The sequence below is a fragment of the Panicum hallii genome, chromosome 8 (assembly GCF_002211085.1).
Source record: "Panicum hallii strain FIL2 chromosome 8, PHallii_v3.1, whole genome shotgun sequence".
Classification (NCBI taxonomy): Eukaryota; Viridiplantae; Streptophyta; class Magnoliopsida; order Poales; family Poaceae; genus Panicum; species Panicum hallii.
Window position 1 is genome coordinate 26,111,793 of NC_038049.1, and position 14,115 is coordinate 26,125,907.

The window sequence follows — 14,115 nt, forward strand, 5'->3', positions numbered from 1 at the left end:
ACATGCCAAAAAAAAACTATGTCAACTCAGCAGCTGGTTCAGCACAGTAAATCCATTGTCACAACTATGTCAATATCCAAAACACTGACATGATTCACTCATGAAATTACAATCTTTTCTCACACAAATAGGCACAAAGTGCACAAATTCAAAGCTTAATTTAGTATCCGAAACCAGTAGATAACTCGCCTAAGCCTACTCAAGTGTCCGCGCACTTTGTCCAATCCAATATTTCTTGATCATTGCCTCATATGCCTCCCTGAAAATGTCATCAAGCTTTTTTAAAAAAATATTGAATGAGTGAATGAAAATGACTCACAATGCACACAGATTGAAGTTTTTTTCAACTAGAAATATATTTTTCTGCACATAACACTGAACACACCAACCTTAGTGCCTAATCTGCACACAACTTCATAATCTCTTACAGGCAAACAATGTTGCAAACCTATGGCTTCAGAAATGTATCATTATTTAAACTAGGTCCACAAAGAACTGAACTAAACTAGGTCCACACAGTTCAAGAGATCCTAGGTCAACCAAATCAAGAAATCTGCAATATATACACTTCTAGGCAGAATTGTAACAGAACGGTAACCTGCAGTTGGTTCTACAAGAACAGTAACCTGCACATAACAACCTGCAGTTTGGGCTGTAATATCATACATACCTGCTAAGCCATCTCACTTCTGAGCCAAATCAAGGCCGATTCTTGATCTACTTCACAAGCACATATGAAAGCCTCTCTATTTTCTTTGCTCTTGATGAAGATTGCATATGCTTTTGCCTTTTCTTCTTTCGTCACTTCCATTGTGTTCAGAACTGAGATGCACCTTCTGATCGAGAAATCAGAAGCTTGAGCAGCATCCTTTTCTCTTGCCTCCCTTTCTCTTGTCTCCCTTTCTCTTTCCTCCATTTCTTTTGCACGATCTGCAGCTTCAGCTTCTGCTTGCTTGGTCCTCATTTCTAGGTATGCCCCCATCATGCCTACTATGTTTTCATTCTTCCTAGGCCTCTTTAGTTCCTTTTCTTGTTTGTTTCTTGATGCAGCAGGTCTATGTTATCCACTTCTTTCAATAGCTGGAGCATCATTTTTTTCATCTCGTGACAGAGTATCAGCCATTTCTTGAAGCCCCTCTTCATTCCTTTCAGTGCCATCACCACCTTCATCATTTACCTCATAAACCACATTGTCATCAAAGCCTTGTGGCTCATCTTCAGCATCCTGAAGTTGCTCAGGGGGTTCTTTCTCTTGCGGTGTCTCAAGAGAAGTAACATTGTAAATCCCTTCAGCCAAGTGCCCTACACAACAACAACGAAATATGAGGTCATGACAGCAAGCAGGTCACAAGGCATCTATTATGGCAGAAAACTTACCATCATAAAGCTCTCCCAAAGCATCAAAGAGTGGAAAGGTTGCCTTGTTGTTGTTAAACTTCTTAATTTTAGGGAATGTCTGCACAATTAAAAAAAATATTGATCAAATACGAGGTCATCACTATAAGGTTATCTACATTGATAAAAGAATTCAACTCCAAAAAATCAACTCACCACCATGAGATTTGTCCACATAGCTTGTGGTCCTTCAATCATATTCCTTTTCTCGTTCCAGCTCGATCCGCTCTGTTGCTTTGCCGCTTTGAGCATCTTGTAGTCTCTCTTCAACTGACCTTCTTTCTCTTGAATCTGAGCCTTTGTGTAGGAAACATACTTGTTCCTCAGATGGAACTCCTTGACCATCTTGTTCCACCCTTCAGAGTTCCATCCATTGTCACCTCTATAGCCACTATCTTTATACTCATGGAGAATGTCAACAAGGGACCTCTCTAGGGCTGGATTCCAATCCGCTCTTTGTTTCACTACATAAAACAATAGTCAGGCATCAATAATAGAAATTTCATAGCATCAATAATAGAAAACTTACAAGAAAGCATGAAGAAATATTAAACACCATACCTCTTGGAGAACCTCCACTCTTTTTTGCCCCACTGCATTTAGGAGAAGGCTTCTTTTTACTAGCATTTGTTGTAGGCATGTACCTACGCACCTTTGGTGAACTGCTCATATTGAACCTTGGGGAGCCTTTTCCAACCATAACTTTGTAAAGAAAAAGCTTATTCAACAACTTATTCATGATACAAGCTTATTAAATTATTATAGCCATAAAAGACTAATTTACATGATACAAGACTATTAACTTATTACAACCTATTCAAAGACTAATTTAAATGTTGCTGATACTGAGCCCACATTTCTTGGGCGATGGTATCTCTTAAAGCATTGCCTTGTGTAGTTCCTGGGTCACTTATTTGATCACCATTTGGTAGAGCAACAAAGTTTGATGGATCGATATTATCCGGCTGATGATCTAACCATTCTTCATCTCCATGAAGTAATCGGATTAGATTGTGAAAGATGGCAGCAGCTATAGGTATCTTTACTTGATTTTCCAACTTGTGAAATGTGGCAACTTTGAGAACGGGGAAGCGCTTCTTAAGCACCCCCAAAGCCCTCTCCACATGGTTCCTAAGTAGTGCGTGGCGGTGGTTGAAAAGCTCCTTTGGGTTCTGTGGTCTTCGATGTCCAGCCCCAAATTCTTTCAAATGGTACCGAACTCCTCGGTATGGAGCAAGGAAAGATGTAGTATTTGCATACCCTCCATCAACCAGATAGAATTTTTCTGGAGGTACCTGGAAGCCCTTGCTCACAGCTGACCTTAGCACCGTGGAATCTGTGGCTGATCCCTCCCATCCACTAGAAACAAAAGTGATGTTGAGATCAAAATCACATGCCACCATCACGTTTATGCTTAGTGTTCCCTTCCGATTTCTAAAAGGAGAATGTTTCTCAGGAGATATGGAAATAGGAATGTGAGTTCCATCAATGGCACCGAGACAATTCTTGAAGAAAGGATAGAATCTAGGATTGTCATGGATTTTCGGCTGCACTTGATGAGGATCAGGAGGCTGAAGGAAACGGCGAGCAAGTGTGGGAATGACCACCTTAAAGAAGTGGTTGATGTGATGGTGGAAGGTGTCGTTGCTGTGCCCAAAGAATACTTGGAGATCCTCATATGAGGCGCTGTGACTTAGCATGTATAAGAAAAAACCCAACTTCTCCTCCACCGTGATCCTTGTATCAACGACAAGCCTTCTTCTTCTAAGATAAGTCGCCACCTCTCTGAAGATGTGAGGTTCCATCCTAAATGTAACTTGGCAGTTCTTGACATGTCCCTCGAGGAGTCGACGAACCTTAATCTCGCCTGTCTCTTCTGATGTATGACGTTTCTTTTTTTCTCCCCCACCTCTAGTAGAACCCATGAGATATAAGGCAGGGAAAAGAAACAGCATCATGTCATCATCTTCATCCTCCCTCCTCTTTCTAACGCGATCTCGCAATGAGATACTCATTGTAGAACTAAAGCATGTAAATTTATTATGTCATATACTCATTGTAGAACTAAAGCATGTAAAAGATGGAGTACATTTTGGAGTTTGTACCGGATCCCAAGAAGGGGGAGCTTCACCTTCTCCAACACGAATGAGGACATAGAAGCGTCATTGTCAGATGAGATATTCCAGCCTAAAGTAATTTGGTCCCTTGCTGAAGTACAGGTATAATTGAGCTGCAGTTGGCTAAACTTTGGTTAATAGGAACATGTTATGCTAAGCTTGAAATGTTGTGCACACCCCTTTGCAGGCAACATGTGGAACACTTGGTTTGTCTACAGCAACTGTGAAACTGATAGGACCAGATGGAGAGGAGAAAATAGCATGTTCCGTTGGAGCAGGTCCGGTCGATGCAGCTTATAAGGCTGTCGACCAAATTATCCAGGTTTGTTACTGGCACATTTTTTACCTTTCTTGCACTGCTACACTAATTATAATGCGACAGTAACAATTGGATGCATGTATATTTTTTTGGGTAATAATGGAACTACTTGCATCTGGTGAACCTCTGGCTTATATGGCCCCTGAAACGCACAAATTTTACTAGGATTTGTATGAAATCACAAACAGATGGAATTCAAGAGAAAGCATACACTGGTTTGATGTTAAAAATGAAATTACCAAGGCCCATTTCAATGCTATGGTATCATACAATGTGACATGTGATGAATTTTCCACTGACAACAGTTTCCGACTTTGTTTGAAAAATTGGGCATGTTACTTTTTTGTGGTGCCATTTTAACCATGTGTATTAAAAATTGAGATCTCACATATTTAATGATATAACATGTATTGAGTATAACATGGTTCATCTCCTATTAGTCTGGAGTAGAGAAACACAAATGGACTAACTGGTGCAGCCAAGAGTGGACCTAATGCATTGACTCAATTATTTGCTCATCGGCTATTGTTTTATCAAGATCAAGAGAAATCTAACAGGACTTACAATCTGCAGATTCCTATTAGTATGGATCGGATGATGCCAAACGATAAAGAGCAGATAACAGCCAGCCAGCAGATAACAAGGAGCAGATAACAGCCAGCCAGCAGCAACCAGCCAGCCAGCAGATAACAAGGAGCAAACGGAGCAGCGCAGGGAGCAGGGAGCACACGGGCACCGGCAAACGGGCACAAGCAAGGAAGCAATCTTCCCCAGGTGATTCCAAATCACCTCCCTCTCCTCCTCTCTCTTCACCCCTTCCTCTCCCGGTCTCCCCCACCTCTGCTCCGCCCCGCAGCCCGCTCACCCCCTTCCCCATTCACACTGCCCCACAACAACTCCCCCCATTGCCATTGGCGCCCCCAATCCTGAGCTGCAAACCTCAGGAGCCATCACCTCAGTAGCTGCAATCCTGAGCCAAGAAGCCATGGCTGGAGCCCCCAAATCCACCAGCATTACCCTCTTCCCCTCCTACTGCTCGCCGCCGCCACCACCTCGGCACTCCCCTTGCTCAACTCCTCGGTCCCCGACCCCGCCGCCGTCGTCGCCGACTTCCACAGGTACGGAGTCTTTCGAGTCCTTGGTGCCGCTGTACGTGGTGATGGACTCCTCGGACCGCGACCCCGTGAACCCCGTCCCGGGCACGCTCCGCCACGCCGCCATCCAGGAGGGGCCCCTCTGGATCGTGTTCGCCGCCGACATGAACATCCGCCTGAACGAGGAGCTCCTGGTGAACAGCTACAAGACCATCGACGGTCGCGGCGCGCGCGTGCACATCGGCGCCGGCTTGCTCTCCTGCTTTGCTTCGCTTGGCTTGGCTTTGCTTGAATCGAATCGAATCGCGACGGGGAGAAAAGAGGGCAAGAAAGACAAGGACGATGCGTTACCGGCGAGAAGGTGACGGAGAGGGTGGACGATGGATGGGAGCGGTCGCCGTCGCCTCCCCTTGCGCCGCGTAGCGCCGTCGCCCCGCCCCCAGCCGTCGCGTGCGAGAGCTCCAGGATGGGATCCGGAGGGTGAGAGAGGAGTCTCTGATCCGGGCTATGGGAGGGGAGGAATGGCCGTTCCAGGCCTTTTTTCTAACCGGGCCGGTCCAAACCGAACAACACTTCCAACCCAGAACTGTTTTCAATCCGGGCCGGACGGATCCAGCCGGAATGGCACCCGGAACGGGCCATTCCGGGAAAACCGAACGGGCCCTAAAGCTATCTACAACCCTGAGGCTAAAATGATTCCATCTCCTACATGCTAGTACTGATTTCATCAAACATGCACGGGGTTTTCAAATGTACTTGTGGAATCTCATGGTAATAAGCAGATCACATCTACAGCTAATCCTATGATTATTAAATGTACTTATTTGATAATCCTATTGGAAGCTCATTGGCTTCTTCCATAATATTCAAATACCACAATAGGTGGTACTAAAATACTGGAGTCTTTGTAGACACTGCTGTATGGTCTAAAAGCATCTTTGCTGCAAGTCTCCGACCCCTTATTCATGTCCAACGAAGAGGAGCCTTCCGCAACAAAGGGTGGATCCTTTCAGCTCTGAAAGGTGCCCACACAATTTTAGATTTGGAAAACTACTGGCCATCAATTCTTGAACATCATATGCTTTATGCTTTAGTAACTTATTAGAAATAGTACCTTACATTGAAAAAAAGAAAAATTTGTGTTCTTGGAAAAACAGTACCAGGAGAAGGTTTAGTAACTCAAACAGTACCAGAAGAATTGTTTACCATAATCTGTCAGATTATGGTGTAGTGCTTTTGGTCTGAATCTCCTAGTCAAAGGGTTAATAATGAACATTAAAAAATAAACTGTTTATGTACATTATATGTAACTCCCCCTATTTTATTCTAGCTGTTTAGTCCTTTTTGCTTGAGGAATACTTTTTATTGTTACTTGTAGATCTCTCCAGCACCGGTTCGTGTTGGAGAAGGTGAAGCTCCCCCTTCTTGGGATCCGGTACAAACTCCAAAATGTACTCCATCTTTTACCAGCATGCTGAAATGAGTTCGTAAATGTTAGTGATATGTTCTGTTTTAAAATTCTTTTACCAGCCAAATTTCTATTTGTCCATGTTGAATAATGAGTTTATACTTAGTCTCCCATCGATAAATTTACATGCTTTAGTTCTACAATGAGCACGTGACATAATGAATTTACATGCTTTAGTTCTACAATGAGTATCTCATTGCGAGATCGCATTAGAAAGAGGAATGAGGAAGAAGATGATGACATGATGCTATTTCTTTTCCCTGCCTTATATCTCATGGGTTCTACTAGAGGTGGGGGAGAAAAAAAGAAACCTCATACATCAGAAGAGACAGGCGAGGTTAAGGTTCGTCGACTCCTCGAGGGACATGTCAAGAACTGCCAAGTTACATTTAGAATGAAACCCCATATCTTCAGAGAGGTGGCGACTTATCTTAGAAGAAGGCTTGTCGTTGATACAAGGATCACAATGGAGGAGAAGTTGGGTTTCTTCTTATACATGCTAAGTCACAGCGCCTCATATGAGGATCTCCAAGTATCTTTGGGCACAGCAAGAACACCTTCCACCATCACATCAACCACTTCTTTAAGGTGGTCATTCCCACACTCGCTCGCCGTTTCCTTCAGCGTCCAGATCCTCATCAAGTGTAGCCGAAAATCCAAAACAATTCTAGATTCTATCCTTTCTTCAAGAATTATCTCGGTGCCATTGATGGAACTCAAATTCCTATTTACATATCTCCTGAGAAACATTCTCCTTTTAGAAATCGGAAGGGAACACTAAGCATAAACATGATGGTGTCATGTGGTTTTGATCTCAACATCACTTTTGTTTCTAGTGGATGGGAGGGATCGGCTACAGATTCCAGAGTGCTAAGGTCAGCTATGAGCAAGGGCTTCCAGGTAACTCTAGAAAAATTCTATCCGGTTGATGGAGGGTATGCAAATACTACATCTTTCCTTGCTCCATACCGAGGAGTTCGGTACCATTTGAAAGAATTTGGGGCTGGACATCGAAGACCATAGAAACCAAAGGAGCTTTTCAACCACCACCACGCCCTACTTAGGAACCATGTGGAGAGGGCTTTGGGGGTGCTTAAGAAGCGCTTCCCCATTCTCAAAGTTGCCACATTCTACATGTTGGAAAATCAAGTAAAGATACCAATAGCTGCTGCCATCTTCCACAATCCAATCCGATTACTTCATGGAGATGAGGAATGGTTAGATCATCAGCCGGATAATATCGATCTATCAAACTTTGTTGCTCTACCAAATGGTGATCAAATAATTGACCCAGGAACTACACAAGGCAATGCTTTAAGAGATACCATCGCCCAAGAAATGTGGGCTCATTACCAGCAACATTTAAATTAGTCTTTGAATAGGTTGTAATAAGTTAATAATCATGTATCATGTAAATTAGTCTTTTCATGGTTGTAATAATTTAATAAGCTTGTATCATGAATAAGTTGTTGAATAAGCTTTTTCTTTACAAAGCTATGGTTGGAAAAGGCTCCCCAAGGTTCAATATGAGCAGTTCACCAAAGCTGCGTAGGTACATGTCTACAACAAGTGCTAGTAAAAAGAAGCCTTCTCCTAAATGCAGTGGGGCAAAAAAGAGTGGAGGTTCTCCAAGAGGTATGGTGTTTAATGTTTCTTCATGCTTTCTTGTAAGTTTTCTATTATTGATGCTATGAAATTTCTATTATTGATGCCTGACCATTGTTTTATGTAGTGAAACAAAGAGCATATTGGAATCCAGCCCTAGAGAGGTCCCTTGTTGACATTCTCCATGAGTGTAAAGATAGTGGCTATAGAGGTGACAATGAATGGAACTCTGAAGGGTGGAATAAGATGGTCAAGGAGTTGCATCTGAGGAACAAGTAATGTTTTCTACACAAAGGCTCAGATTCAGGAGAAAGAAGGTCAGTTGAAGAGAGACTACAAGACGCTCAAAGCGGCAAAGCAACAGAGTGGGTTGAGCTGGAACGAGAAAAGAAATATGGTTGAAGAACCACCAGCTATGTGGACAAATCTCATGGTGGTGAGTTGATTTCTTAAAGTTGAATTCTTTTATCAATGTGGATAACCTCATAGTGATGACCTCGTATTTGATCAATATTTCTTTAATTGTGCAGACATTCCCTAAAATCAAGAAGTTTAACAATAAGGCAACCTTTCCACTCTTTGATGCTTTGAGAGAGCTTTATGATGGTAAGTTTTGCTGCCATAATAGATGCCTTGTGACTTGTTTGCTGTGATGACCTCATATTTCGTTGTTATTGTGTAGGGCGCTTGGCTGAAGGGATTTACAATGTCACTTCTCCTGAGACACTGCAAGAGGAAGAACCCCCTGAGCAACTTCAGGATGCTGAAGATGAGCCACAAGGCTCTGATGACAATGTGGTTCATGAGGTAAATGATGAAGGTGGTGATGGCACTGAAAGGAACGAAGAGGGGCTTCAAGGAATGGCTGATACTCTGTCACGAGATGAAGAAAATGATGCTCCAGCTATTGAAAGAAGTGGATAACATAGACCTGCTGCATCAAGAAACAAACAAGAAAAGGAACTAAAGAGGCCTAGGAAGAATGAAAACATAGTAGGCATGATGGGGGCATACCTAGAAATGAGGACTAAGCAAGCAGAAGCTGAAGCTGGAGTTGCTGATCGTGCAAAAGAAATGGAGGAAAGAGAAAGGGAGACAAGAGAAAGGGAGGCAAGAGAAAAGGATGCTGCTCAAGCTTCTGATTTCTGGATCAGAAGGTGCATCTCAGTTCTGAACACAATGAAAGTGATGAAAGAAGAAAAGATAAAAGCATATGCAATCTTCATCAAAATCAAAGAAAATAGAGAGACTTTCATATGTGCTTGTGAAGTAGATCAAGAATCGGCCTTGATTTGGCTCAGAAGTGAGATGGCTTAGCACGTATGTATGATATTGCAGCCCATTGGTTAGACACTAACTTATCCAGCTTAGTCACTGCATTAAGCTTCCCATGTCACTGAAGAAAACCATCATAGAGGCACAGAGTGATTGGAACATAAAAAGAAAAATACACATAAGACAAACTCATCCAGGTCACTCCGTACCATTTCAAATAGCTCAGCTGTTAGCATTCCTATAATATTCAATATTTTAAATAGCCTAGCATGAATCCATGTGTATAGTTGGCAGTGAGGATATAGGGTGCAATGTACTCCTTGGGGGGCCTGTTATTTTCCTTCACAGAATAATGATTTAAAGAGATAGTTGTGTAAACAGTTACCTTTCATGATGCAAATTATCAACAGGGAGTCATTTTTATTTGGGTCAAGTTCCCAATATGTCGATACATACTACCAAATTTGTTGACTTACATTGTGAGTCATTTTCATTTACTCATTCAATATTTTTTTTAAAAAAGCTTGATGACATTTTCAGGGAGGCATATGAGGCAATGATCAAGAAATATTGGATTGGAGAAAGTGCCCGGATATTTGAGTAGGCTTAGGCGAGTTATCTACTGGTTTAAGATACTAAATTAATCTTTGGTTGATGTGCATGTTGGTTGATGGTTGTTTCAGCTCAGAGTGTTATCTGCCTGTTAGCAAAATAGAAGAGTTGTTCTGAATTGATCTGTTGCTCTGAGTTGCTTTCTTTTGTTTCAGCTCAGGGCACTGGTTTAGTTCCATTCCATGCTGCACAACCGAAGACCTGCACTGATTTTGATCCTGACGTGGAACAGCTGGTGACCAGAAATGAGTGACAGGTCAGGATCCACTTATTCCTAGCCTGGAATCAAAACAAGACTGGAATCAAAACATCTTTACCAAACGAGGCCTAAATTGGCAGCCACCAAACGGTTTGCATGAAAAGGCACTTCATCAGGCTAAACCAGGACCCGCATATCCCAGCTAGATGATGGGTTACAGTATTACATGCACATCATTGAGATTGACATTTATACATTAAGAACTTTAATTTGCGCAAGAGAGGATCTATGGGGGCCTTGTCGAACTGGGAGCTCCGTAGCACTGTTCTGAGGGTATTGCATCAGGCTCCAATGCAATCCGAGACATCCCCGCTGTTGATGCAAAAAATGCAAGCAAGCCATGAGCCCATGACCTCCGCCTGAGCCGTGCCAATGATGTGTGCCAAGGTGCTGGCACCTGCTGCCACAGCTTCCCCAAGATGACGCCGGATGATGAAGCCCCAACCTCCGGACTTCAAAATTTCGCCGAAAGCACCATAGTTCTTACAACAATTCTCACAACTGTTCTGTCACTAGTGCTGCAGAAAACTTCAGAGAATTCCATCGTGTCTCTGAATCCCACTGCAAATTTGGGTAGCACTAGCAGGCCTTCTGCATTACCCTGAATTTGCACCATTTCTCTCCGACCATAACACCCAGATAGTTGTAGTGATCAGCACCTGAAATTTTTCCGAACGTTCCCAGATATGCGGCAGTACATCTTTAGGGGGTGGTAAATCTTCCTCCAAGTGAAGTCCCAGATGTCGTACAAAAAACAATAATCCCAGAGCTTTTGTGCCTCGTCCTGTGCTAGCATCATCTATACCCACTTTGTATAATTGTATTATTCAGACTTCACACTAAACAATCCTTTCTGATTAAAGTTCCGAGCAACAATATCTTCCATATTATCACTGAGTGGGATAGAGAGAATAATGCCAAAATCATCGGGGTGAAAAGTTTGCTTCACTAGGTATCCCACTGCCCAGTAGCTGGGTCAATAAGCTCACTTACCTCCGCAGCAGAGTATGGCCCTGATGCCATGGCAGACGTGTGCTTTGGGATCCATGGGTCTATCCAACTGTCATTTGACTCCCAGTTCCAAATCCGCCAAATCATCCCTTATTTCTGGCGAGCCTTGCCTTAGCTTGATCATATCATTTTTTTCTTTATTTTACAAACATACAATAAAATCACACATATACAACATATGACGAAGTGACGCAAATAAAAAATATTACATGAGGGTGAACAAACCCAATGTTATTCAAAGGCACACAGATTAAACCCACCTCTGGCGAGCCTTGATTTATTGCAGATTATTGCTTATTGTTCTCTTTTGCTTCATACCACTGGGAAGGCCGCCTTCTTAGTGGGCAACGTATCCGCTGCAAACCACAATTTCGTGCAAACTCCGTGCAAACCAACTAACAAAAGTTATAAAAAATTCTCAAAAAAATTATAGATGTACTTCGTTGCCTACTCGACCACTCTATAAAATTTCAAGTTCAAATTCATCATACTTTAAGAGATACAAAAAAGAGAAAATTTAGTAGAATTTTCTTTTTTGTATCTCAGAAATTTTCTCTTTTTTGTATCTCTTAATATATGATGAATTTGAATTTGAAAATTTGTACAATGGTCTAGTAGGCAACGAAGTACATCTATAATTTTTTTGAGAATTTTTTATAACTTTTGTTAGTTGGTTTGCACGGAGTTTGCACGAAATTGTGGTTTGCAACGGATACGTTGCCTTCTTAGTGAGTACCGCGGACGCCGCTACTTCTTTATTATATTAAACCATCGCATCAACATATTAAGAAACGAAATTATGAATGGTATTTACATACTATGTCATCACTCATCACCTTGTCACTTACTAAAGTGTGCATTACTCACAAACATAGGATTCACATAAATTGTTTCCACTTTCCTATCTCGAACATTAAATGAGAAAGTAAGTTATACAATGTTTATATATGCATATACAGAACAAACGAGATATGCAAACACACACTCTCTCTCTCTATATATACATACACATACCGGAAAGTCCATTCTAACAACAAGAGTTTCTTTGAAAACACAACGGTGGTATTTTCGAAAAACTTTCCACACCCTGAGTATAAAAATAATTGTATATATTTGATGCTTAATTGATGCAAAATGAAATTTATTTTGTATATATAAAATTTGAATTGTGTTTTGTACAAACTTACTTGCTCAATGTGTCTATGATTTGTTGGATATCCCTTTGTGGTCTCCTCATTGTAAAAGACTATAACTTTGCTATCCTCAAACTTGATTACAAGCAATATCTAGTGGAAGCTGTAGATATATAGATATACAAGCATAGGTCATTAGACTTAATATTTAATTAGGAATAGAAAAGAGTTATGAGTCGATAAACACTCACTCAAAGTTGTACAATAAAAGTATGTAGGGTTTGTAATGTTATTTATCTAAAAAGTTGTACATGTTCTTAAATGTATCACTTCGCTTCTCTTAAATTTGCCTGGTTCACAAGATTACCTGATGAGTCTACCCCTCCTTTCGGCATCTTTAAATCTTCATGTTACATGATAAAACAAAAATGAGATCGCACACAATGAATACAGTGATGATTAATATAAGACTTTGTTCTCGAGATAAGATACTTTCACAACCTTGTCGATAGATTTTTAACCTAACTTGTAACTCATGGCTATCAAACTATATAAGGTGGCCTTAGGGTACACATAGAGAATGAATCCACCTATTGTAAACCATATATAGCCCACCACTCGGCGTAGCCCTGAGCTTCATCGAGTTCAAGCAATACAACACAACAACTAACATAGGATGTACGGTATTACGCTTCGAGCGGTCCTGACCTTTTTAATCCTTACGTCTTGTGTGACCATCAAGGTTCTTGTCCCTGCAATCTCCTATACCTCAAATCAACAATCTGCAGATACCTTAGTTGGATTTGCCGGACCACAAATCCGACACGGTTCAAGATATCCATGCGGATATGGAGAATGAGTATTCAATTATATACTGATGTAGTGTAGGATACTCAGATTTTATACTACTATGTGTCAAGCATTGGAGGGTTTTCATATTAAAAATGGTGGTTGGCTGGCCCGGTCGGATTGGGTCTGATTTTGTAGGCTGAGTTATTGAATGGGCCTCAGCAGTAAGGCTATGTTTGGATCTCCTTACTAAAGTCTAGTTGGCTAAATTTAGCAACTTCGTATCCAAACTGGTCCAGCTAAAATTTTGCTAAACTTTAGTTGGACCCCAAAAAGAGCTTTAGTCATTAGCCGTCCAAGAGTTGCTATAACTTGCTAAAAGTGAGCAAAGTCCAAAATATCCTCACATTTACTCCAGCGGTGGGAGTTGGTAGTAATAAATGAAGGGTAGCATGGTTATTTAGAAGGGTTTGGGCTAAGTATCCAAATAACCCCTACTAAAGTTTAGCAACCTAACCTTTAGCTAGCTAGAAAAAAGTCCAAACTTTAGCAAGCTAAACTTTAGTTGGAGGGGATCCAAACATGGTCTAAGTTTAGACCCAAATTAAATTGGGCTATTTGTCACCACGGCTGCAGAGCAACTCCATCAGACCCTGTAAACAATCCCTTATATCAGGTTTAGAGGGTTAAACAAAAAAGATGCACTCCAGCGGACCCTCTACTAGAACCTCTATTCTGGGGAGGCCTCCAAATCCCCTCCTCCACCCTCTATTCCTAGAGGGTCTCTAGGGAGCTGTTATCGCCATAATTTAGGCAGGTTGGAAAGTAGGCCGTGGAGCAAGAGGGGTTTGAAGGATAGTTACAATGGGCTTGTGAATCGGGCCTTATATAGGTGTTTTGGGCCCATGACAGCCGTGTATCTAGATAGGTATGTATGTTTAAACAGTTTAGTTAGAGATAGTTAAGATTTGTGTCGTGTTTGGTTAGAACTGGTTAGGAAAGGAAAGTCTACGGACTGTAAATAGTATCTTGGGTAAA

At 41.6% G+C, this 14,115-nt stretch overlaps 1 protein-coding gene across 1 annotated transcript; it reads left to right on the forward strand.

Annotated features, from left to right (window-relative positions):
* Nucleotides 1-4,474: 4,474 nt before the first annotated feature.
* Nucleotides 4,475-9,613, forward strand: LOC112903044. The gene is made up of 5 exons (XM_025972250.1): nucleotides 4,475-4,605; nucleotides 7,888-8,028; nucleotides 8,126-8,434; nucleotides 8,529-8,604; nucleotides 8,681-9,613. The coding sequence occupies exons 3-5, from the start codon at nucleotides 8,393-8,395 to the stop codon at nucleotides 8,920-8,922; spliced, it is 360 nt and encodes a 119-aa protein (XP_025828035.1). The 5' UTR covers nucleotides 4,475-4,605; nucleotides 7,888-8,028; nucleotides 8,126-8,392; the 3' UTR covers nucleotides 8,923-9,613.
* The last annotated feature ends 4,502 nt before the right edge of the window (nucleotides 9,614-14,115 follow it).

What these genes read in the sequence shown, in the direction of transcription:
- LOC112903044 (XM_025972250.1), top strand. Translation starts at nt 8,393, where the DNA reads ATGGTTGAAGAACCACCAGCTATGTGGACAAATCTCATGGTG. An exon ending in TGTGGACAAATCTCATGGTG is followed by an intron (nt 8,435 to 8,528) that starts GTGAGTTGATTT and finishes TTAATTGTGCAG; the next exon opens with ACATTCCCTAAAATCAAGAA. An exon ending in TTTGAGAGAGCTTTATGATG is followed by an intron (nt 8,605 to 8,680) that starts GTAAGTTTTGCT and finishes GTTATTGTGTAG; the next exon opens with GGCGCTTGGCTGAAGGGATT.